Source organism: Oryx dammah, unplaced genomic scaffold (genome assembly GCF_014754425.2).
Source record: "Oryx dammah isolate SB20612 unplaced genomic scaffold, SCBI_Odam_1.1 HiC_scaffold_5, whole genome shotgun sequence".
Classification (NCBI taxonomy): Eukaryota; Metazoa; Chordata; class Mammalia; order Artiodactyla; family Bovidae; genus Oryx; species Oryx dammah.
The window spans coordinates 94,920,502-94,946,730 of record NW_024070189.1 but is presented as its reverse complement, the minus strand read 5'-3'; the positions used below and the strand labels follow the sequence as shown (position 1 = coordinate 94,946,730).

The window sequence follows — 26,229 nt, the reverse complement described above, 5'->3', positions numbered from 1 at the left end:
GCGTCTCCTACATTGGCAAGTGGATTCTTTACCACTGAGCCACCTGGGAAGCCCTTGGATTGAATGGGGACCAGTTTATATCAGTCACAATCAGAAGGGGAAGGAATCTTCACGTATCTTGGGATGGAGGGCGAGACCCTTCTTAGCAGCTGAGTCCTGAGGCTGAGTACACACTGCAGCTGGAGCTCACACACCAGAGATGCAGATGCTGCCACTGGAGTTCACCTTCCCTGTGCCCACACAGTGCTCAGCTTCTCCTCCAAAGAAGCAGCAGAGAGATTTTGACTAAAACACCCGCCCGGAGGGCAGCCAAGTTATCCACCAGCTTTGCATAAACATGGCTTAGATCCAGTCCCAGCTGACCTGGTGGGAAGCAGAGGAGAGGGTGGGGAAGTGAGAGATTTTCACAGGGGAACCTGGACAGTTCTTACCTTCTCCATCAGCTGCCGCAGCTCCCGGCTCCGGCCGTCTCGGGAGCAGGTGCTTTGCGCAGGGATCACAGCCGTGCAGATGCATTTTCCGTCGGGGGCCTGGGCTGAGGTGTACAGCTGCCAGCCTTCCTCTGGGCTTTGGAAGAGGGTCTGCAGGGAGGTCAGGGTCAGAGGGCGGGAACCCCAAGGGGGATTTTCCCCCTCACCCCCTGGGAGAAAAAGAGGATCCCAGGGAGACAACAGATGTCCTTCCCTGGATGCTTGGAATGTCCCAGACCACGTGCTCTGCATGCCAGGGTGTGCGATCTAAATCCTTCCTCGGGGAAAGCCCCATTTTACAGGTGACAAGATTGAAGTACAGGGGGTGAAGGAACACAGCAAGGAACTGTGGGATACAAGCCCTTCCACAAGATGAGAATTCATTTCTCAACACACATTTACACACGCACACACCACTGTCTCCATAACCACCATTAGAACATAGACCAGGGGACTTCCCTGATGGGCCCATGGTTAAGAATCCGCCTTTGCAATGCAGGGACTTCGGCTTCAATCCCTGGTTGGGGAACCAAGATCCCACATGCTGCAGAGCAACTAAGCCTATGTGCCACGACTACAGTCTGTATATCAAAATGAAAAGCAACTAAGACCCGATGCAGCCAAAAAAACAAAAACCCCTCCACCTATGTCATTCTGCCTTCCCCAACTCCTGCTCCCTAGAAGCCCAAGCAAGGTAATGGCCAAAGGGTGACACAGTCCTCACCAAGACCTTCAAGCCTTTGCCTGGAAGGCATCATTTTCAGACTCCTACACTAAATTTCAAGTTAGATGATGCCACTTAGATAATTCAATTATCAATTATGGCTGTTTCCCAAACCTGGCTTCTTGGAACCCTGACAAGCTTATCAGGCATGCGAGGAAAAGGGGTGTTCTGTGGTCAAATATGTCTGTGTAATGCTGAGTGAAATGAGTTTTTTGTATTTTTTTTTAACGCAGGATTATCAGAGCCTTTGAAATGCTCATGTGCATCAGGGAACTCAGCCATAATTTCCCAAACTTACTAGTAAATATCTAGAGAGTGCCTACTGTATGCCAGGCGTGGGTCTGTGATAGGGACTAGGAAGAGAGGAGAGATGAAGAAAGTGTATCTATTGCTCCCCACGGATGTGGAGGAGGCAGACTTCAAGTATGGAATCCCACTGATGCTTCCAGAACTATGTGCATACATACTAAGTTGCTTCAGTCATACCTGCTCTTTGCCACCCCATGGATTATAGCCTGCCAGGACAAAAGTCCATGGAATTTCCCAGTCAAGAAAACTGCAGTGGGTTGCCACACCCTCCTCCAGGGGGTCTTCCCAACCCAGGGATCAAACCTTGGTTTCCTGAATAGCGGGTGAATTCTTTACTGTCTGACCCACCAGGGAAGTCCTCTAGAACGACAGGCTGCAGTGGATGCCACAAAGAAAGTGCAGAGCGTAACAAGGGGTGTCCGTAGGCCGAGAGTCTCAGAGGAGGCATACCAGGGACAGGATGCATGACCTGAACCGGAGGAATGAGTGAGCCAGTAGAAGGGGAGAGAGGAAGAGACATTTGGGGCACACAAATTCTGACCAATGGGACATCCCTGCTGGTCCAGTGGTTACGATTTTGCGCTTCCATTGCAAGGGCCTCAGGTTGGATCTCTGGTCAGGAACTAAGATGCCACATGCTGCACCACACAGCACAGCCCACCTTTCCAATTCTAATCAACATATGGAGGAATTGGAGAAACATTGCTCAAAAAGCATCAAATCCTCACTGGATGGAGCATACATCATGCCGCCTTGAGCTTCCCCAGAATGTACTTCCAGCCAGTCACAAGTCCCAATCTTTTTCATTTTAATGACAATGTTGTTGTTGCTTAATTGCTAAGTCGTGTGTGACTCTTGAGACCCCATGGACTGTAGCCCACCAGGCTCCTCTGTCCATGGAATTTTCCAGGCAAGAATACTGGATGGAGTGGCTTGCCATTTCCTTCTCCAGGGGATCTTCCCTATCCGGGGATTGAACTCCCTGTCTCCTGCTTTGGCAGGAGGATTCTTTACCACTGAGTTACCTAGGAAGCCTGCAATTTTAGGGGCCCTAAGAAGGCCTTCATGAGAAGGTGTCATTTAAATAAAGACGTGAAGGAAGTGAGGGAGAAGCCTTGGTGATATCAAGGGAAAGACGGTCCAAGCCAAGAAAACAGCAAGTGCAAAGGCTCTGAGGCAGGACCAAGCCTAGTGTGTTTGGGAAACGGAGAAGGCTATAGCTAAAACAGAGGGAACAAGGGGAAAAGTGGGAGGGGAAAGATGAGGACAGGGATGGGACTGTGCAGTGCTTATGTGCCATGGGGAGGGACACTGATTTTTGGTCTGAGGGAAGTGGGAGCCACGGTGGGTTCTGATCACAGGATAGACAGGATCTGACTCAGGTGTTCACAGGTGCCCCCTGGCTGTTGTGGGGGGGAACAGAGTAGGGGTGTCAGGGTGGGAGACCAGGGCAGATGGGTGGAAACTGAAGAGATGGGAAGAAACTAGAAGATTCCAGTCCTATTCATCATGCATCCCTACAGACAGGAAGGAAAGTCTAATAAAATCCCAACTGTTTTACAGAGAAACAAAGCCCCACTACCATAGACTATTTGCACAGCCACTGCTTATCACCCAGCAGAGGCTGTTTCCATGAGCTGTAGCAGAGATAAAAGCCAGACTATGAATTATGAGCAATCCTAGAGATTCCAGCTATTAGCCCACCTATTTTCTCTCCCACTCAATAAAGTCTTTTTTTTTTTAAGCTAATTGGAATGTGAGCAAGTGGTATCATTGTACAGATGAGCTTGACTCCTCCTCTAATTTATAAGAAAAACAAACCATTTATAAATGCCAACTGAAACTATTGTAATTAGTCATTCCTTGCACCTTATATACACATTTTGGAGGTTGAGGGAAAATGAAGAGTCCATTGGACAGTCAATCCTAAAGGAAATCAACCCTGAATATTCATTGGAAGGACTGATGCTGAAGTTGAAACTCCAATACTTTGGCCACCTGATGCAAAGAGCCGGCTCATTGGAAAAAACACTGATGAAAGATTGAGGGCAGGAGGAGAAGGGGGCAACAGAGGGTGAGATGGTTTTATGGCATCACTGACTCAATGGACATGTGTTTGAGCAAACTCTGGGAGATGGTAAAGGACAGGGAAGCCAGGCATGCTGCAGTCCATGGGGTCGCAAACAGTTGGACAGGAGTGAGCGACTGAACAATAACCACCTCCGTGAGAGTCCATGTCTCCCCCAAGAAGGAATAAAGTCACTTACCTTCCCAGCCTCCCTTTTGAGCAGAAATGGTCCAGGTGGTTTGCAGCCAATTAAGCCGACTGTGCTCTTTTCCCCATGGGGGCCCAGCATGCAAGGGCTGCAAACAGCAGCCCCCTCAGTAGTGTAGATGGCCTGTTGTCTGTACAGGTTGCCCTAAGGGATCTTGGAGACAGTCCTTTCCAGTGTACATTCATGACCGGCATGCTGTCTGCAATCTAGGCTCCAGACAGGTATGCACGGTGCCTTGGGAAAGCCCCAAGGTACAGTGGCCAGGGTCCACACTGGCCAGGTCATAATGTCCACCCACACCGAGCTGCAGAACAAGGAGTGTGTGACTGAAGCCCTCTGCAGGGCCAAGTTCAAGTTCCCTGGTTGCCAGAAGATCCACATCTCCAAGAAGTAAGGATTTACTAAGTTTAATGTGGATAAATTTGAAATCATGGTGACAAAAACGGGCTCATCCCGGATGGCTGTGGGGTCAAAGACATCCTAATTGTGGCCCCCTGGACAAATGCTGGGCTCTGCACTCATGAGAACCTGGGCACTGTCCCCTCCTTACTCACGTGTGGGTGCTAATTTGCTTCAGTCACGTCCAATTCTTTGCAACCCCATGGACTGTAGCCCGCCATGGGAGTCTTCAAGCAAGAATACTGGAGTGGGTTGCCATGCCCTCCTCCAGGGAATCTTCCCAGTCCAGGGACTGAACCCAGTACTCCTGCATTGCAGGCAGATTCTTTACCATCTGAGCCACCAGGGAAGCCCACCCGGTCTAAAACAAGAAGGATGCCCCATGGGACTTCCCTGGTGGTCCAGAGGGGTTAAAACTCTGGGCTTCCAATGCAGGGTGTGTGGGTTCAATCCCTGGTTGGGGTACTAAGATCCCACATGCTGCGTGGGCAGTAAGTAAATAAATAAAACAACAACCAAAAAAAAAAGAACAATTTTTTTTTTTAAAAGAAGGAGGATGGCTCAAGGTTAGAAGAGTGACCCCAGGGCAGAGATAAATTAGGAGGCTGGGATTAACATACACACACTACTATACAAACTGCTGCTGCTGCTGCTGCTACTATATATAAAATAGATAATCAACAAGGACCTACTATATAGCACAGGGAACTCTACTCAATATTCTGTATTAACCTATATCGGAGAAGAATCTGAAAAAGAATAGATTATATGTATACGTGGGGTTTCCCAGGTGGCGCTAATGGTAAAGACTCTGCCTGCCATTGCAGGAGACACAAGAGACAGGGGTTTGATCCCTGGGTTGGGAAGACCCCCTGGAGTAGGAAATGGCACTCCACTCCAGTATTCTCGCCTGGGAAATTCGATGGACAGAGGACGCTGGCGAGCTACAGTCCATGGAGCCCCGAGGAGCTGGACACGACCGAGTGACTAAGCATGAGCACACTTACATATATGTATAACTGAATCATTTTGCTATATACCTGAAAGTTACACAACTTTGTAAATCAACTATACTCCAATATAAAATAAAAATTTTTTAAAGAAAAGAGTGACCCAGGAATGCCTTCCCCCTTGGATCTAAGAGAACGCAGAACTAGTTTCACCTTTTTTCAGGGGAAATACAGTTCTTAACAAACAAAAACAGAATCATGAATGTGAGTTCAAACATCTCCATCTGTGCTCCCCTGGCCCTGGTTCCCAAGCAATTTGGACGGAATCCCCTGAAGATTTTCATTTATGCAGAGACAAAGCAGCCTGGTGCAACATAATTAACATCCCTTTCTTACATTCTGTAGCGTGTCCTTTGAAGCAAACAAGCCATTTTCTCTCAACATATGAAATATTGAATTGTAAAAGAGAAGCAAGATTTAAGTGGCACAGAGAGAAGGCCTTCATGGCTTGCCTAAAGTAATTGTCTGCGTTGGACGTACCTTGCTGGGGTATTCTCTGCAGCAGAGCAATTAAATGCCTGGGGTTTGGCTGCCAAATCTCTGCATGGCAGAGATTCTGAGTTTCACCCGTGGGGTTCAAGTTCAAAAACACAGTCAAGTTCAGGTCCCAGGGAATTGCTGAAATGTCCTGGAAGGCTCAGCATCTGAGTGTCTAAATACCAGTTCCCCAGACTGGGTTGAGGTTGGAACCAAAGTTACAAATTCTTGGAGGTGATAGTCCTAGGAATAGAGAACACCTATAACTAATGGAAGGGGCTTCCCACGTGGCACTAGTGGTAAAGAACCCGCCTCCCAATGCAGGAGACTTAAGAGAAGAGGGTTCAATCCCTGGGTCAAAAAGATCCTCTGGAGTAAGTAGTGGCAAGCCACTCCAGTATTCTTGCCTGCAAAATTCCATGGACAGGGGAGCCTGGCAGGGCTGCAGTGCATGGGGCTGCAAAGAGTCAGACACGACTGAGCACATCACGAACAGAAATGTTTGTATCACCAGGTGTGAGAGCCCTCCTGGTACAGACACTTCTGGTCTGGTAGCCTGTCCCACCTCTAACATGGCAAACGTACTGAAGGAAGCCAGCCACTCTGTCAGTTGAGCGGTTGGTTCCAAGTTTAATATTCTTGCTAATGGGCTCTAAGAGCATAAGCCAGGCATTCAGCTAGCTCTTCCTCAAATTGTCTTTTCTGCCCAGAATTTTTCAAATGCTTTCACCCAGGCTACTGCCCTAATTAAACAGCTGTCTTGGTAACCAGTCCAGGACTGCGTAAGGCCAAGACACGCAGGGAAAGTTTTTCTAGCTGTCAGGTCCAGGATCAGCAGCTCGGCCTACAGCTCCATCACCTACATCTTGGTTCAGCAAACAATTCCTGGTTCTTTGGGGAGCAGAGGGATTGCCACAGAATCCTGGGGGGAGGGGCCGCCAACCATGAAGTGCTGGCTATCAGGGGTTTAGCCAACAGGAGCAGAGCAAGCGGCTGCCTCTTAATGAGTCAAAGATATTATTGCGTGTGAGGCTGCATAATTTAATCAGGAAGCAGAAATGTCTTGGGGCTCATATATTTATTTGTTCCCCGCCTTGTTCCGGAGAGGACCGCAAGTGGTTTACAAAGATATGTAAAATACCGCACGATAGCTCCAATTAAAGAGGAGAGCAGGAATTAGATATTTCTGGAGGGCAGGCTGTCAATCCAGAGCCAAAGCCTTCAGGCTTCTGCATTTTGTATTTAACCCAGTCAATCCCACTCTAAGAATGTAGCCCAGGGAAATGGTGTGGACAAGCACTCGATGGCTATAAGAATGCTCTTTAAAATGCTGTCTAAAATTGGACAAGTGGAATTTTTTCCCTCTCCAGCCTTTTGCCAACAGGGAAGCTGATTTAAAAACTCTACAGCGGAACTTCCCTGGTGATCCAGTGGTTAAGAATCCCACTGCCAATGCAGGGGACACTGGCTCGATCCCTGGTCTGGGAAGATTCCACATGCTGTGGGGCAACTAAGTCCATGCGCTGCAGTTTCCAAAGCCCTCATGCCTCGAGCCTGTATTCTGCAACAAGAGATGCCACCACAATGAGAAGCCCGAGCACTGCAGCTAGAGAGTAGCCCCCACTCGCCACAGCTAGAGGAGGCCCATATGCAGCCACGAAGACCCAGTGCACCAAAACTAGGTGAAATAAACTAAGAACTCTACCGGGAGGAATACTGTGTGCGTGTGTGTTAGTTGCTCAGTTGTGTCCGACTCTTTGCAACCCTATGGACTATAGCCCACCAGGCTCTTCTGTCTATGAAATTTTTCAGACAAGAATACTGGAGTGCGTAGCCATTGCCTTCTCCAGGGGATCTTTCCAACCCAGGGATCAAACCTGGGTCTCCTGCATTGCAGGAAGATTCTTTTACCACATGAGCCACCCAGGAAGCCCAGGGGAAATACTCTGCACCCATTAAAATTAAGAACAAGCAGGGATTTTTACCACCATCTTTAAATGTATCTTGAAGCAAAAGTTCTCTACAATAAACACGGACTGTTCTTGTGAAGAATTTTTTTTTCAGTCCCTTAAAGTTTTGTCTTTGCAAGGGAGAAAGGGAAGAAAGAGAAAAAGTAGAGACACTAGAGCTCGAAGGAAAGCTAAGAAAAACCCAGCCCTTAAAAACCTGAACAACCAGCATATGGTCAGGCCATAAATTTGGCTCCCAGCTCCTTAGCAGCCAACTCAAAAAAGGGAAAGCTGGTCATTTATGCGGCTCCCAGTGTCCTGAAACAAAAGCACGCCAGATGCTCAGGAGAAAACTTCACTATTTTTAGTACCAAGAACAGGCAAGGCTCTCTCCCACGGTCCTCCCCAAAAAAGGAGCCCATGTGATGTCACCAGGATCTTTCCAGACAACATCCTTACGGTAGAAATGAGTCGTTTTCTCTGGACGTTCCTTCTCCCTACTCAGATGGTGGAAAGGTCAGATGGTCCGAGGGTCAGACTGCCTGGGTTTATGTACTGGCTTGGCCTCTCCCCTGTGGTATGAGTGGGGTCACCTCTATAAGCCTCCATATCCTCATCTGTAAAATGGACATGATAACTGTACCTACCTCACAGAGTTGCCAGGAAGCTTGAATGAGTCAAGACTACATGTGTGAGCAAGGAGAAGAGTCATCAGCATGTATTGACAGTAAGGATTTGCTTTTGTTATTATTATAATCCTCATGACAATCTAATGCCAATCTGGTGACTTCCTAAAATCAAAATTGTTTGAGTTTGATGCAGGCATGAAACTGAGATAATCGGGAAGAACTGGTGCTGGGACTTCCTTGGTGGTCCTTCCTTGGATTAAGACTTTGCCTTCCAAAGCAGGGGGTGCAGGTTCTATTCCTGGTCAGTGAGCTAAGATCCCATGTCACTCAGCCCAAACAACAAACAAACAAACATAGAACAGAAGCAATACTGTAAGAAATTCAATAAAGACTTTTTTAAAATGGCCCACTTTAAAAAAATCTAAAAAAGAAGCAGGGGAACTTCTCTGGTGGTACAGTGGATAGGAATCTACCTGCCCATGCAGGGGACACTGGTTCAATCCCTGGTGCAGGAAGATCCCACGTGACTAGGAGCAACTAAGCCCATGCACCACAACTACTGAGCCTGAATGTTGCAACTACTGAAGCTGGAGTGCCTGGAGCTGGCGTGCCACAATAAGAGAAGCTACCACAATGAGACGCCCGAGCATCTCAACTAGAGTAGCCCCTGCTCACCGCAACTAGAGGAAGCCCTCTTATAGCAACAAAGACCCAGTGCAGCCAAAAATAAAAAAGAGTCACTGAAAGTCCATTTGATTTGGGACTGAGAATGCAAGATGAGGAAGACTCACAGACAGCCGGATGGCAGAGAGATAAAGAAAGAGAGAGCATCAAGTCCGGCTAAAGAGGGACAGAGATGTGCTCCGTCTCACTTGCCACGTGACTTGGCTGGCTTCTGGTTCCAGACCATCTCCTTGACATAACTTGGTGGAGAGGAGTCCTGCTTCAGAGTAACAGGCAATCAACAAGGCTCGCACGACCCTGTTCTCTGTGGCTCATCTTCTGGCCAGTGGTCCCCAACCTTTTTGGTTTCGTGGAAGACAATTTTTCCACGGACCAGGCAGGGTGGGAGGGATGGTTTCAGGATGACTCAAATGCACTTCACTTACTATGCACTTTACTTCTGTCATTACATCAGCTCCATCTCAGATCATCAGGTATTAGATCTTGGAGGTTGGGGACCCCTGCCAGTCATCTTACTCCTCCTGGAACACATCACGCTTTTTCCCCACAACCCGTCCACTGGCTGGACCCTCTGCCATCAAAACTCTTGCCCGAGTCATACAGCAAATTCCTATTGGCTATCTATTTATGGTAATGTAAGTTTCCATGTTACTCTTTCCATACATCCTGCTTCAAAGGGCAGCTCTGTAACAACCTAGAGGGGTGGGATGGGGAGGGAGGTTCAAGAGGAAGGGAATCATACCCTATGGCTGATTCGTGTTGATATTTGGCAGAAACCAACACAATTCTGCAAGGCAATTACCCTTCAATTAAAAAATACATTTAAATTTTTTTTAAAAAAGAACCTTGCCAGGGAGATCCCTGGCACTCCAGTGGTTAGAACTCTGGGCTTTCACTGCAGGAGGTATGGGTTGGACCACTGGTGGGGGAACTTAGAACCCACATGACATGCAGCACAGCCAAGAAATTGAAAAAGAAAAAAACGATTTTTAATCTTGCCCTATCTTATGGCTAGGCTAACCCTTCCCCATTAGGGCTCAGGCATAAATGTATCTTCCAAAAGCAGCCTCCACTGTCCCTTCCACATCCTACCCAACTCTCGGCATCCTGTGCTTTTTTTCCCCTAATACTTCTATTTCTTCTTAGTGTATGTCAAGCACTGTTCTAAGCACTCTGCATGCTTTAACTGATGGAGTTCTCACCACGACACTTATTATTCACCTTTGATGAGTTTAGATTCGAACACGACCATATGTCTCCACAGTCCTCATCACCACACTGCAACTCCCCTGTCCTCCTTCAAGCCCAGATCACAATGGCCATTGTGGGGAACTTCCCTCGTGGTCCAGAGGTTAAGAATCCATCTTGCAATGTGGGGAACTTGGTTTCGATCCCTGGTTAGGGAACTAAGATCCCACATACCACAGGGCAACTAAGACTCAAGGAGGCCAAACAAATAAATATAGGGGGGAAAAAAGAAAAACAAAGGAATTAGGGGCTTCCCTCGTGGCTCAGTGGCAAAGAATCCACCTACCAATGCGGGAAACACAGATTCCATCCCTGATTAGGGATCTTATCCCACATGCCACGGAGCAACTAAACTCCTGTGCCACAACTACTGAGCCTGCGCTCTAGAGCCAAGGAGCTGCAACTACTGAAGCTGCTCTGCAACAAGAGAAGTCACTGCAGTGAGAAGCTGCAACTAGAGCTTGCCCAAGCAGCAACGAAGACCCGGCACAGCAAAAAATAAATAAATAAAATCATATCCTTTCAAAATAAAATAATAATTTTTTTAAAAAAGCAATAGCTATTGGGACCAATTGGGTGTGACCACTGGCTCAAAGCCTACCTCTGTTCTCAGACAGAAAACATCATGGAGATAGGGAGCTCTGTCTGCTTTGGTCATTGCTGAATCCCCCAGCCCTGGCATAATCAATACTGAGTAACTAGATGCTGATGGGCTGGTGAGTCAGAGCAAACATCCTCACAGACCCACCATGCATTTCCCCTCTGCCACCAAATAGGTTTCCATCTCTTCCAGGGAGGGACTGGCTGAGATCAAACAGCACATCGGCTGAGACAGGCACGGAGGCGGCCGTGGCTCCCCTCTGACTCTGGGGATGGCAGCAGGGCCATGAAGAATGGTCAGGGACATGCTTGTCTGCCTCATCTCAGCCGTGACGGGTCCTGAATCCCTCTGAAGGGCTTGAGATAATAGCAGGCTGCCCCTGTCAAACCTAGCGGTATTGGGCAAATCCCCCCTGAGTGATAAGCTTGACAGGCTTTAAAGAAGACATCAGCTCACCCGTGCTGAGATGGAGAACCAGGATCTCCCTCAGTCTGAGCAGCTGGGGCCTGGCTGGTGAGAGCCTGTGGCCAGGGGAAGGGCTGGGATGGCATGTGGGGAGGGGGGCGGCTGTAAATCCATTCATTCATTCTTTTTTTTTTTTTTTTGCCGCACCACTTAGCTTTCAGATCTTAGTTCCCCCATCAGGGATGGAATCCTGGCCCTGGACAGTGAAAGTGCCATGTCTCAACCACTGGACCAGCAGGAATTCCCAATTCATTTGTTCTTTCTTTAAATATAATCTTATTTATTTAGTTTTGGCTGTGCTGGGTCTTCATTGCTGTGTGGGCTTTTCTATAGTTGCAGCAAGCAGGGGCAGCACTCTGTCTGAGGTGCACGGGCAGCCCTCCGTCTGAGGTGCACAGGCGGCCCTCTGTCTGAGGTGTGCGGGCTCCTCGTTGTGGCAGCTTCTCTTCTTGCAGAGCACGGGCTCTAGGGCATGCAGGCTTCAGTGGTTGTGGCTCCCAGGATCTAGAGCACAGGCTCAGTCGTTGTGGCACACAGACTTACTTGCTCCAAGGCATGTAGGATCTTCCCAGATCAGGGATCGAACCTGTATCTCCCATACTGGCAGACGGATTCTTTACCACTGAGCCACCAGGGAAGCCCCCGATTCATTTATTCTTTCATATCCTTCCAATGCAGATTACCCATCTTGCCCTGAGAGGCTATTCAGGCTGGCACACACAACTGGCACCTGAATAGCCAGCCTCTTCCCCTCTGAAGCCACCCAAGCCATGGCAGAAGATCACCCCCAGTGCCCCCTGGGCCCCAGTCCACACACATATTCCTGGATCCTAGGCTCTGCCATTACAGTGCCAATGGGGGCCAGTAATGAACGAAACAGACTTTCTTGGGAGAGATGAGAAGAGACACAGGTCTCTGAGTTTGACTGACTGCCCTCCTTGGGGTCCAGGGAAGGTGTGGAGAGGGCTTGCCTTATGCAAAAATTTACAAACACAGTCCATTCTCTTGGAGTGTAGCCCAGACTGTTGGAATCACCTCAGATCCCCATGCATAGCCCCAAGAGTAGGGTTTATGGGCAGAGTTCTGCATCCAGGCTACCATACAAGGGCCACTCCAGTCCTCATACCAGCTTGCTTCGATGAGGACAAGTTCTTCTCTGTCTCCAGCCCTCAAGAACACCCCATTTGAGAAGACCCCTCTGGAAGGAAACAGACTTTCACTTGAGTCTCCTGAGTCTTACCATCTTCCTTTTAGATCCCCAGTGCCTCCTGAGCTCTTTATCACCCCAGGGCCTTTGAACATGCTGCTTACCCCCAAGTCATTCTGGTGTGAGGGTTTGCCCCAGGGCAGATGGAATGGAGACAGAAAATAGGCAGATTCTTGTGCTTTACACAAGTCACAGCCTGTGACTTCCCTGGTGGCCCAGTGGTTGAGATTCTGAGCTTCCACTAGAGCGGGCACAGGTTGGATCGCTGGTCTGGGAACCAAGATCCTGCATGCTGCTCGGCAAAGCCAAAAAAATAAAAAATAAAGACAGAGTCCACAGGACTCTGACCACCTCCACGTGGAAATGCCAACTTAGGTAGTTGGGATGAGGAAGAGAGAGGGTTTGGCTGAAGATACATATTTGCATGCTCTCGGCAGAGATGGGATGGAAAGAGACATCCCTAGTGGTCTAGTGGTTAAGACTCCAAGCTTCCAGTGCAGGGGACGCAGGTTCAATCCCTAGTCAGGGAACTAAGATCCTGTATGCCAAGCAGCAAAAAAATAAACAAATAAAACTAAACCAATTGCTTGAATTAAGATCCCTGAAAGCCCTAAAAGAGTTCTGTTTCTCTTACCAGCCTCTAAGATACCTTAGCTGCTCACTAAATACCTGTGCATGAACAGGCAGCTATAGAGTTCATTAGTACAGGCTGCTTCAGCCCCAATTCTGATCCACTCCTTCCTGTGTGACCTTGGGCAAGTAGCTTAACCCCTCTGTGCCTTCCTTCGTCCCTCTGCTTCCTCACCTAAAAGTTGGGATCATAATGGCCAGGCTTCTCAAAATTTTTGTCAAAATGATGAATTGGTACATGTCAAGAGTTAGTCACAGTGTGTGGTACATTGTGAATGTCCAGTCAGTGGGAGTTTTTATATCAGTTCATGGAAAAGACCCTGATGCTGGGAAAGGCTGAGGGCAGGAGGAGAAGGGGGCGACAGAGGATGAGATGGTTGGATGGCATCATCGACCCAATGGACACGAGTTTGAGCAAGCTCCGGGAGTGATCGACAGAGAAGCCTGGTGTGCTGCAGTCCATGCTGGGGTCGCAAAGAGTCAGACACAACTGAGCGACTGAAAAACAACAAATGGAAACAGCACTGTTCTAGAACTGTCTTACGTCCCCTGCTGACTGTTTAACTTTTTATATATTATTTTATTCAGGCTTCTCAGGTGGCACAAGTGGTAAAGAACCCACTTGCCAGTGCAGGCGATGTAAGAGATCTGGGTTTGAAGCCTGGGTGGGAAGATCCCCTGGAGGAGGGAATGGCAACCCACTCCAGTATTCTTGCCTGGAGAATTCCTTGGACAGAGGAGGCTGGCAGGCTGCAGTTCATGGGGTCGCAGAGTCGGACACGACTGAAGCGATTTAGCACACACTCACACTATGAGGCATGTGGGCTCTTAGTTCCGTGACCAGAGATCGAACCCTTGCCCTCTGCATTGGAAGAGTGGAGTCTTAACCACCGGATCACCAGGGAAGTCCTTCCTGCTGACTTTTTAAAAATAAACTTTTTATATTGGAAGGATTTTAGATTTACAAAAAAGTTGTAAAGAGAGGGCTTACATACACCCCTCACCCAATTTCCCTTGTTGCTAACCTATTACATATTCATGGAACATTTGTCACAACTAAGAAACCAGTTCAGGTGCATCACTCATTAAACTCCAGACTTTACTCAGATTTCTTCAGTTTTTCCAGGGGTACCCTGGTGGCTCAGACAACAAAGAATCTGCCTACGATGCAGGAGACCCAGGTTTGATCCCTGGGTCAGGAAGATCCCCTGGAGAAGGAGTGGCAACCCACTCCAGTATTCTTGCCTGGAGAATCCCATGGACAGAGGAGCCTGGCGAGCTACAGTCCATGAGGTCACAAAGAGTCGGACACGGCTGAGCACACACACACCAGTTTTTCCACTCATGTCCCTTTTCTGGTCCAGACTCCCATCCAGGATCCCACATTCCATTTAGTTGTAGCACTCCCTTAATCTCTGGTCTGTCATAGATTCTCCGTCTTTCCTCGATTTTCATGACCTTGGCAGTTTTGACGACTACTGATCAGAGATTCTGTAGCAGGTCCCACTGGCTTTGAAGGGGCAGGAACCAGGTTCTAATTTCTCCCTGAGGTTTCCCTGGCTCCCAGCCTGATGCCTAGCACAGAGTAGCTGCTGCACAGACACTGCCTGAATGAAGGAACACATGAATGACAGTCATTTATTTCTTTATCCTCCGCACTCTATGTTCCACAGGCATTCCTGCCAGAGGCTAGATCTAGAAAAGTTCACAGAGAAATAAAAGCTCTTCTCCTTTCAGAAAGGTTCGTTTTTGATCCTTTCTTTGTAGACATCAAGGATTCATTTCTTTAATATTTAGGGGCTTTTGTACCAAAGGGAAGTGACTATGTCTGCATCAGATGTCTCATTTTTAAAGGCAAGTGAGAGAGATCCTTCTAGCAAGACGGGGGTTTCTTCCTTGCCAGTGCTATCATTTGATTTCTCTGTTTCTCCCTCCCCAGCCTTCAGGCAGGGGCGGAGTGGAGAGGTGAGGGAACTATGGAATTATCCACATTTTGATGTCCTCTCTGTCATACCCCGGGGAAGCTTAATTAGAAGAACCTTGCAAAGTTTACCGAGGCTGAAGCAGCCTCAGGACCTGGTGCAAAAAATGGCATGGCTGGTGATGGAGATGAATTGTTATTGTTGTTGTTTAGTCACTAAATTGTGTCTAACTCTTTTTTGACCCCATGGACTGCAACCCGCCAGCCTCTTCTGTCCATGGGATTTCCCAGGCAAGAATTCTGGACTGGGTTGCCATTTCCTTCTCCAGGGGATCTGGATTAACCCAGGGATTGAACCTGTCTCCTGCATTGGCAGGTAGATTCTTTACCGCCGAGCCACCTGGGTAACCCAGAAATGAATTAGAAGTTTTATTTCCCATCCCTCTGAATGGCCCAATATTTGCCACGGGGATCAAGAGACCTGCCTTTGGGTACACACAGCATGCCCCCTTTTAACATTAGTTAGTCAGAAATGGGAATGCCCTTTAGCCAGGCAGGCATTGGGAGTCTGCCTGTTTTTTGATTCCTCAGCTCTGGGAGGCCAAGATGAAGCCAGGGAACGGAAGAAAAATGTACACGTCGAGGTCATCTTGCTCCCCCCAACCAACCCCGCAACCATGGTCCCTGCAGCTGAAAGACACTGAGCCAGGTTTAATCTCTCGCCCGAAGTTTGTCAGAAGTAAAAATGAGCCTGGGTGAGCTTTTCCGACACTTCTCCTGACTTACAGGAATTCAATTTCTGGCCTGGGCATAAATTTGCCGCCAACAGCCCCCGCTGTGGGGGAAGGGCCCATTGGCTGAGGTTGGATTCCTGAAATCAATGCGGCGGTGCGTGGAAAAGGTCGTCATGGGGGAAATTGATCTTCCATGGCTGGCTCAGGAATTTCACGCTAGGAGCCAGGGACGCCCTGGCACAAAATGAAGGCATTTGCTATGAGGCTCCTGGGCAAGGGATGAAGGGAGGGAGGCCTTGAAGGCTGGACAGTGCAGTCAGGAGGTGACGATCTGCTGGCTAATAACTCACAGGCACAGCCAAGCATCAGCACTGTCTGAAACTGACTTTCAGAGGCTCCATGGGCGCCTCTGGGGGTGGCAAGTTAATTTGGGGTCCAAAGCTTTGATCATTTGGTTACACCTTGGATACATATTCCAGGGTTTCAAAGATGGGCATTCAATTCCCCAGGCCAAGGTGAGGCAGCAGAGCATGGTCATTTAGGGTGCCAACTCTGCAGCCAGGTGGCTTGAGTTCCACTCTCAGCTCTGCTCTGTGACTTTGGGCAAATGACTTAACCACTCTGGGCCTCCACTTCCCCACTTGTACTACAGCACTAAGAACAGTACTGATGTGGGACTTCCTTGGTGGTCCAGGGATTAAGAATCTACCTGCCAATGCAGGGGACACAGGTTCAATCCCTGGTCCAGGAAGGTTTCACATGCCAAGGGGCAATTACTGAGCCTGCGCTCCACAACAAGAGAAGTCACCACAATGAGAATCCTGAGCACCGCAACTAGAGAAAGCCATCAGGCACAAAGATCCAGCACAGCCACAAACAAAACAAATATATGTCTGTTTGCAGTGAGGGAGGAGGGGGAGAACTGTTCAGCCCATGACCATGTGTGAGCAGGAAAAAGATCTGGTCAGGAAGATCGTTGAGGGTGGATCAGCCAGAGTGAGACAGAGAGGCAGGAAAAAAATCCACCAGCAAGATTCAACTGAGCACATCAGGGGGCTGACTCAGCCCCTGCTTTGGAGTTTTCCAGAGCTTTCAAAGAAATAGATCTCAGAGAAAACAGCCCCAGCCACGAGGCACATCCTCCGCTCAGAAATGGGAAGAGGCAGTGCTGGCCACCAGGGTCACCGGAGCCCTTTGTTAGCAAGAACGGGCCACTTGAAGGGAAATTGATCCTGGCTAAGCACGAAGCAGCTGCTCCCAGCCAAAGCTGCTATAGAGAGGCCCTTTGCACCCTCTCCTCCGGGGCTGGGACAGGAGCCAGCAGGAGCCCGGGGATTGTTCTGCCAGGTGGCAGGACTCAGAAGGGCCTTCAATCAGCATGCATTGTGGCCGCTGGCTCCTACGTCCGTCCAAAGTGAAGTTTCAGCATCACCTGCACTCACCAGAGATCCGGCCTCATATGGAATGGTTAACATTATCATCAGCCTTGCCAAGTGCCACCCCTGTGCATGCATGCATGCTAAGTCGCTTCAGTTGTGTCCACCTCTTTTTGACCCTATGGACTGTAGCCCGCCCGGCTCCTCTGTTCATGAGATTCTCCAGGCAAGAATACTGGAGTGGGTGGCCATTTCCTTCCCCATAGCATCTTCCCAACCCAAAACTGAACCCGAGTCTCTTGCATCTCCTCCTTTGGCGGGCAGATTCTTCACCACTAGAGTCACCTGGGAGGCATTATGCATGCGCATCTATGCCTGAGGAAATTCCCAGAGTCACCTCTTAGCCACGCGACCTTCAGCAAGCAACTTGAACCTCACTGTGCCTCAGTTTCCCATCTTTAAAAGAGGGCCAACAACAGCACCCACTTCTTAGGATTGTAGTGGAGGTGAGTGGCTCACAGAGCTTCAAACCGTGAGTGATAAGAACTGTGGAAGGAGACTTCCCTGGTGGTCCAGTGGTTAAGAATCTGCATTGCGATGCAGGGGACATGGGTTTGATCCCTGATCTCAGAACTAAGAGCAACTGAGCCCATGCAGTCACTGAGTGTACGCATCACAACTAGAGAGTCCATGTGCTACAATGCAAGATCCTGCAACCCAGTGCAGCCAAATTAATTAATTTTAAAAAGGCAGGGGCCTTCCCAGGTGGTGAAGTGGTAAAGAATCCACCTGTCAATGTAGGAGACGCAAGAGACTTGGGTTCGATCCCTTGGTGGGGAAGATCCCCTGAAGTAGGAAACAGCAACCCACTCCAGTATTCTTTCCTGGAAAATTCCCTGGATAGAGGAGCCTGGTGGGCTACAGTCCTTGGGATTGCAAAGTCAGACACAACTAAGCATACACGTACAAATCCCTTGCCATAAATTAAAGATAATCCTAAAAGTAATCACAGCAAAAGCAAAACAATATTAAAAGAAAAACCAAAACTATGGAAGGTCACCCCCTGATAGGGTTGTCCCCTTTCATCTCCCAACAGTTGTGGGATGTAGGGGGTGTCCTAAGTCAAAGGTCAGGGAGGAAAGTAGCAGAACCTGACATGCCAAGTCTTTTGGGAGACAGTAGCCACGCTAGATGGGTCCATGGAGAAAATTTAATATGGGGAACGTGGTGCCAAGGACCCAGAAGGGCTGGATGAGGGAAGTGGGGAAGGTAAAGTGATCAGAAGAATAGCGATTGTAATAAGCTGCACGATTAGCAGGGCAAAGGGGGTTACTAGAGCTGGACCCAAGGAGAGGACACGAGATCACTGCCTGCAGCTAAGAAACAGGGACAGAAATCCCCTGATTTCTCTTTTCCTCCCACCTACAACTCCTACCACGGCTTCCCATTGGCCAAACCTAACAGGAAGCCACTGAGCAAGGGAACCTGGGAAATGTAGTTTTCAGGGGTCAATTTCCCTCAGATACCAAGAGCAAGGTAAGGGTACTTAACTCAGGGCCCAGGCTGCCTCTCTCTAAATTCTGCTCTGGTCAACTGTCCCATTTTATGCCTCACAATATAATAAGTCTTTGAAGGAACAGTGATTCTTCTTTTAAGGGAGGTAATCAGGGAAGGCTTCCTTGAGGAGGTGACTTTTTAAATTTTTTTATTTTTCTTGTTGAATTTTCCTTTTATTTTACTGGCCACACCATGCAGCATGTGGGCTCTTAATTCCCCAACCAGGGATCAAATCCACGTCCTTGGCAATGAAAGTACGGAGTCTTAACTACTGGGCCACTGGGAAATTCCCCAAGGAGGTGACTTTTAAACTTAGGTGAATTTTTCTTCTTCAAACTTAAAATTTTTTATTTTGTATTGGGGTATAACTGATTAACAATGTTGTGGTAGTTTCAGGTGAACAGTGAAGGGACTCATTATATATATACATGTATCCATTCTTAAACCTCCCATCCAGGCTGGGACATAACACTGAGCAGAGTTCCAGGTACTATACAATTAGGTCCTTGTTGGTTATCCATTTTGAATATAGCAGTGATACATAACCTTCCCAGACTCCCTGACTAGCCATTCCCCCCAGCAACCGTACCTTCATTTTTTTAAGTCTGTGAGTCTTTTTCTGTTTTGTAAGTAAGTTCATTTCTACCATTTCTTTTCAGATTCCACATATAAGAGATGTCATGATATTTCTCCTTTGTCTGAGTTACTTCATTTAGTATGACACTCTCTAGGTCCATCCTTGTTGCTGCAAATGGCATTATTTTATTTTTTTAATGGCTGAGTAATATTCTCTCTCTCTCTCTCTCTCTCTCTATATATATATATATATATATATATATACACACACACATACACACACACACACCCCCCACACCTTCTTTATCCATTCCGTCCATGAACATTTAGGTTGCTTCTATGTCTTGGCTATTGTAAATAGCCAATGCAGTGAACACTGGGATGCATGTATCCTTTCAGATCATGTTTTTCTCTGGAATATGTGCAGGAATGGGATTGCAGGATCATTGGTAGCTCTATTTTCAGTTTTATAAGGAACCTCCATACTGTTCTCCATAGTGGCTGTACCAATTTACATTCCCACCAACAGGGAAGGAGGGTTCCCCTCTCTCCACACCCTCTCCAGCATTTGTTCTTTATGGATTTTTTTTGATGATAGCCATCCTGGCTGGTGTGAGGTGATATCTCATTGTAGTTTTGATTTGCATTTCTCAAATAACCAGCAATGTTGAACATATTGTCATGTGCCGGTTGGCCATCTGCATGTTCTCTTTGGAGAAACGTCTATTCAGATCCTCTGCCCATTTTTTGAGTGGGCTGTTTGTTTTGATGCTGTTAAGCATCATGAGCTGTTTGTAAATTTTGGAGACTAGTCCCTTATCAGCCACGTTAAACTTAGGTGACTGTTAACTATGAAGGAGACTTTCTCAGTCCCCAACTCTGCCTGGCATTTGTCACAGAAGATATCAAACTATATTTGTTGGCTGGTGTAGTGTATGACCCACTAGGGAAGAAGTGTACAAATACAAGGACCTTATGTCTTGGTCACTACCATGTTCCCAGTGCCTAGAATAGCACTTGGCACATAGTAGGTACTCAATAACCCTCATAGCTCAGTTAGTAAAGAATCTGCCTGCAATGCAGGAGACCGTGGTTTGATTCCTGGGTTGGGAAGATCCCCTAGAGAAGGGATAGGCTACCCACTCCAGTATTCTTGGGCTTCCCTGGTGGCAATCAGCTGGTAAAGAACCCACCTGCAATGTGGGAGACCTGGGTTCGAGCCCTGGGTTGGGAAGATCCCCTGGAGACGGAAACGGGCTACCCACTCCAGTATTCTGGCCTGGAGAGTTCCTTTTTTTTCTTATTTCATTATTTTTTATTGAAATATAAATATATATACTTACAATATTACACTCATTTCAAATATACAACATAATGATTAGATGTTTTTATATGTTGTGAAATGACCATCATGATAAACCTGGTTACCATCTGTGCCCATGCAAAGTTATTATAATGTTATTGACTATAATGTATTTTACATTCCCGTGAAGGAGAATTCCATTGACTGTATAGTCTATGGGGTCGCAAAGATTCAGACACGACTGAGCAACTTTCACTTCACAGGTGCTCAATAAACGTTTGTACAATAATTTTTAAGACCTTGAAGTGGTGCTGCTTGCTCTGTAAATTAAGTAGTAGAGCTGGAATTACAAACCAAATTCCATGGTGCTGTAGAGAGGCTGGTGTTTCTACTCTGCCATCTACCAGCTACCCCAAGACTGTCCAAACTCTCTGCATCCTTCAGGGTTCAGAGTAAACATGGTTGTTGTTTAGACTCTGTCGTGTCTGACTTTTTCAGCCCCATGGACTGTAGCCTGCCAGGCTCCTCTGTCCATGGGATTTCCCAGGCAAGAATGCTGGAGTGGCTGCTGTTTCCTTCTCCAGGGGATCTTCCTGACTCAGGGATCGACCCACATCCCCTGCATTGGCAGGCAGATTCTTTACCACCTGGGAAGGCCATCTCTGAAACATTACCGCCCCCGAAAAGCCTCCCCATCTCTGCAGACAGGTCAAGGTCCCCTCTGTGTGTGTCTCCGAAGTCCCCACCCCTCCCTTCTTACAAGGTTCTTATATCTCATAGTTTTTCTTGCCCGGGTGAGTGTCTGCATGCCCTTTCAGGCTGTGAGCTCTAAAAGGGCAGAACTAGGTGCTCTTTCCTGCTGTGGCCCCTATTCCAGCACATGCTGGACAGATAGACAGGCATCATCAGGACATGAACAAATGAATGCCTCCTACCTACTCTGAGTCCTCCAGGTGACCTCCTCTCCCACCCTCCATACACTGTTCTATTCTCTCAGGGATTTCCTCCCTTCTTCCCATCCCTTCTCAGGTGAAGGCAGGGGTTTCAGGTTTCAAAGGGGTCATGGGGTCTAAGGGCTTCCCAGGTGGTGCTAGTGGTAAAGAACCCACCTGCCAATGCAGGAGATGCCAAAGACACGAGTTCTATCCCTGGGTCAGGAAGATCCCCTGGAGAAGGAAATGGCAACCCACTCCAGTATTCTTGTCTGGATAATCCTATGGACAGAGGAGCCTGGCGGGCTACAGTCCTTGGGATTGCAGAGTCAGACATGACTGAAGCAACTTAGCACACAGCACACACACATGGGGTCTAAGGTGGGCTTCCCTGTGGCTCAGATAGTAAAGAATCTGCCTGCAGTGCAAGAAGCCTGGGTTTGATCCCATGGTCAGGAAGATCCCCTGGAGAAGGGGATGGTAATCCCCACTCCAGTATTCCGGCCTGGAGACTGAGTGACTAACACACATGGGGTCTAAGGCAGTTGAATGTGTCTCAGAAGCATAAAGATCGCAGACCATGAAGACCTGAGTTCAGATCCTGGCTCCTCCAGTTTCTAGCTATGTGACCTTGGCAAGTGATTCAACTTCTCTGTGCAACCGTGTCCGCATCTGCCAAATGGGCATGATGGCAGTGCCTTCCTCTAGGACCATGGGAGAATGAGGTGAACTATTCAGAACTGCTTCTGGGCTCTATCTCTTCCTCACAGCTCCCTTCTGCAATTCCTAGGCAAGTCTGGGAAGTGGAGGGCTGAGCCTCTGGCAGTTAATGAATCCAGAAAGGATCTCAGCTGTGTCAGGGGAGCCCCAGTGCCAAGTTGGCCTGATTTTCATCCCAAAAGAGCTGAGAACGGGTTCTGGTGTCAGACATCTGCGCTGTGATTGGCATAAATGCCTGGTGTTCCTGTGACCCTCTTTGTTAGAGCCTGGGGGTGTAGATGTTCTTGGGGCTCTGCCCAGATCTCCTTATAATGGGGCACACCTACCCCACAAATGCTGAGAGTGGAAGCTCAGAGCTAGCACTGCTGACCTTCTCTGGAGACCTGCCCTTGGCTTTCGGGAGCTACCACATGCCTGAGATGCCTCAGAGGCTTCCTCCACCCCTAGGTGCAGCCAATGGTTAACTGATGCCAAAGCCCACCCCTCGGCAATGTAATTTACATTCCAGAGCTTCCCCCATCCTTGTGGATCAGGCCAGTGTACCTGAGTCCCCTTTCCTGGTCCCACTTCTCTTTACCTCTCCCCCTACTCACAATTAGTCATATACTCCAAATCCCCGTCTTGGGTTCTGCTTCTCACAAACCCAACCTAAGATGGGGAGAAACAATGAGCATTCAACAGGAGAGGGCATTTATGTGAGTGTCCCTTCAAAGCTCATCTTCGCACCCAGGCACCAGGTTCTGTCATTTCCACCTACACAGGCCATCCATCAGCTAATCCCGAGAACAGCTCTCGCTTCAAAATGTATCCCCAATTCTGCCCGGTCCACCCAGCCTACAATGTGCAGTCCTTATCACTTTCTAAGGCTTGCTCTGCTGCATTTTATTGCATAAAATGTACTGCCCCTTGACCCTACATTAAAATTTATCTTGTTTCTTGTCTGTCTCCCCTGTGATGCTGTCAGCGTTCCAAGGGCAGCATCCAAAAGATGCTTATTGCTTTGTGTGTTGCTGTATCTGCAAGCCAGAACAGGGCCTGGCACCCAGTAGGTGCTCAGTAGACATTTCTGGAATTAAAGAATGAATCCTTTAAACGCATTCATTTAGAAACAACTTTAAATGCCTCTCTCTTGCGTGTGTGTGTGCTAAGTCGCTTCAGTCGTGTCTGACTCTGCGCAACCCTATGGACGGTAGCCCTCCAGGCTCCTCTGTCCATGGGATTCTCCAGGCAAGAATACTGCAGCGGGTTCCATGCCCTCCTCCAGGGGATCTTCCCAACCCAGGGATGGAACCCACGTCTCTGGCATCTCCTACACTAGCAGGCAGGTTCTTTATCACTGGCGCCACCTGGGAAACCCATCTTTCTCTTTTACCTCTCTACACTCAGAATCTATGCACCTTTTGCTCTCTGGGTGGACATCTTAGCACAGTCACCTCTGCCCTGGTCCCCTGGATCCCACTCTCGCCACCCACAGTGTATTCCCCCCTGCAGCAGCTAGAGGCCACCTACAGGCCTAAGTCAGATCATATTCTCCCTCTGACCAGAAGCCTCTATGACTCCCACCCTCACTGGTAAATAGCAAAGTTCTCCCACAGCCCACAAGGCCTTGCATAATCTGCCCCGTCACCCCTCTGCCCTCACCTCCTCTATGCTCCCCTTCACTCACTGTTTCAGCCTCACAGGCCTCCTCACTGTTCACGACACCCCAGGCACGCTTCTTCTACATCAAGTTTTGCACCCACTAGTCCCCCTGCCTGGAAAATGGTCCTTCCATTTCCTTTATTTAATGTCATTTTTTCAAGAGGCCTCCTTGACAGCCCCCACCACCTCGCCCCTGTCAAAACAACGAATGTTTCAGCACCACCCATTTCCTTCTTTGCTTTATCAACTTCCAACACACTACATCATTTATGCAGTAATTTTGTGTGTTATCTTTCTTCTTTTCTGGAATGTCAGGCAGCGGTCTTCACCTGTTTTTGTTCACTGCTGTACCACCAGTGCCTAGAATAGTACCTTGCATACCACAAGTATCCATTGTTTACTTTTAAAAATGTGCATATTTGCAGCCAATTAATCCAACTGTTCTCTTTTTCCCATGGGGGCCTAATGGCTGCAAACAGTAGCTCCCTTGGCGGGCTGTTGTCTATGCAGTTGCCCTAAGGGGCCTTGGAGACAGTCCTTTCCAGTGGACATTCAGGAACAGTATGCTAGTCCCTGTCTAGCCTCCAGACAGGTGTGTGAAGTGCCTTTGAAAGCCCCAGGGCACAGTGGCCAGGGCCCACACTGGCCAGGTCAAAATGTCCATCCGAACCGAGCTGCAGAACAAGGAGTGTTTGATTGAGGCCCTCCGCAGGGCCAAGTTCAAGTTCCCTGGCCGCCAGAAGATCTACATCTCCAAGAAGTGAGGATTTACTAAGTTTAACATGGATGAACTTGGAAACACGGTGGCAGAAAAGCGGCTCATTCCAGATGGCTGCGGGGTCAAATCCATCCTTAATCACGGGCCCCCTGGACAAATGGTGGGCCCTGTGCTCACGAGAGCCTGGGTGCTGTCCCCACCTTTCTCATGCGTGTGTGCTAAGTCGCTTCAGTCGTGTCCAACTCTTTGCGACCCTATGCCTGTCAGGTTCCTCTGTCCATGGGATTCTCCAGGCAAGAATACTGGAGCAGGTTGCCATGCCCTCCTCCAGGGGATCTTCCTAGCCCAGGGATTGAACCCTCATCTCTTGCGTCTCCTCCAATGTAGGCAGATTCTTTACTGCTGAGCCACTGGGGAAGCCCCCCGGTAGCATTAATGCCTTCTTTTTCCACCCACTGCAGGAGGCAGGTCAGGGAGAGGGGACTAAGCAGGGTCAGCCTCATCTCAGGCTGGAACCCAGGTCTCCTGCATTGCAGGTGGATTCTTTACCACTGAGCCACCTACTCATGCCCACCAATAAATCCTACTTTCCTATCCAAAAAAAAAAAAAAATTGCAAAGCAGGACTTCTCTGGAGGTCTAGTGGTTAAGACTCTATGATTCCAATGCAGGGAGCACAGGTTTGATCCCTGCTCAGGGAACTAAGATCCCACATGCCACATGGGACGGCCAAAAAAAAAAAAAAATTGCATCTCTTTGGGTGTGTGTGTGATCGTATGGGATTCTGAGTTTTGTCTGCTGGTCTGAGCCCAAATGCCTGGATCTGTCTGGACGCCAACACCAGAGGAGGCTGCCTGGACATGTTCAGGCAAATTTTGCATGTGAGTGTCTGTGTGTGGAAGGGAGGCAGCGGACCAGCTCCCAGACAGGTGGGAATGTGTGTGTGCTCAGCTGTGAGGGAAAGTGTGTGTGTGACAGCGCACAGGATGACGAGGATTTATGCATCCACAGCCAGCTCTGTGTGTGTGTGCGTGCGTGCGTGTGTGTGTGTGTGTGTGTGTGTGTGAAGAGGGGAGGGACAGCTCTGGGAGGCTTGGATGAGGCTGGAGCTGAAGTCAAAGGAACGTGGTGGGTGAGGGAAGAGCCCCGCCAGTCACAGGCCTGTTATTTATAGACGGATCCTGGTTCATAAATTCCAAATGTTTTTTTTTTTATCTCCCTCACTGCCAGGCCCTTATAAATATTCATGAGTTTTCTGCCTCAGAATATTCAGAGGAGGAGTGGGGTGGGCCGTGAGAGGGGAAAGAGAGGGTCCTGGTGGCAACAAGAGGACGCGCGGGTGGAGAGGACTGGGCTGTCTCTGGAATTGCCTTCTCCCCTCAGGGCTCCTCTTCCAATGCAGCTGCTGAGGTGAGGAAGGTTCTCGGCCAATACAGAGATCTCTCAACGCCTATTACTATTCTTCCCCAGTGTCTGTGGAAAAATACCGCCCACTTCGGGGGCAGAGAAGGCATGTGTGCTGTTTCCTCAGCTCTGACAATAGCTCCGGCTTGGAAACTTGTTACCCTGAGACCCCCGGCTCTGAAGGGGGTGGGACACCCCTCAGACATACGATGAGGCAAAGGAGCTCTGGAGGCAAACCCCTTCTGTCCCGTCCCATGGAGGGGATTAGGT

The 26,229-nt window shown here is 48.6% G+C and overlaps 1 protein-coding gene, 1 non-coding gene and 1 pseudogene across 3 annotated transcripts in view; 2 read left to right on the top strand and 1 right to left on the bottom strand.

The window, feature by feature from the left end:
• The window catches only part of OLFM2 (olfactomedin 2), a 73,431-nt gene that overhangs the window by 6,566 nt on the left and 40,636 nt on the right, over positions 1 to 26,229 (bottom strand). For both annotated transcript variants that reach the window (XM_040240762.1, XM_040240761.1), the window contains exon 2: positions 432 to 581. In XM_040240762.1, coding sequence (XP_040096696.1) covers positions 432 to 581 — 150 coding nt within the window. The remainder of the gene's footprint in view (positions 1 to 431; positions 582 to 26,229) is intronic.
• LOC120864928 lies at positions 3,811 to 3,945 on the top strand. Its single transcript, XR_005721273.1, has one exon. It is a non-coding gene; the product is annotated as a small nucleolar RNA SNORA70 (small nucleolar RNA).
• On the top strand, positions 24,258 to 24,375 carry LOC120864929 (annotated as a pseudogene).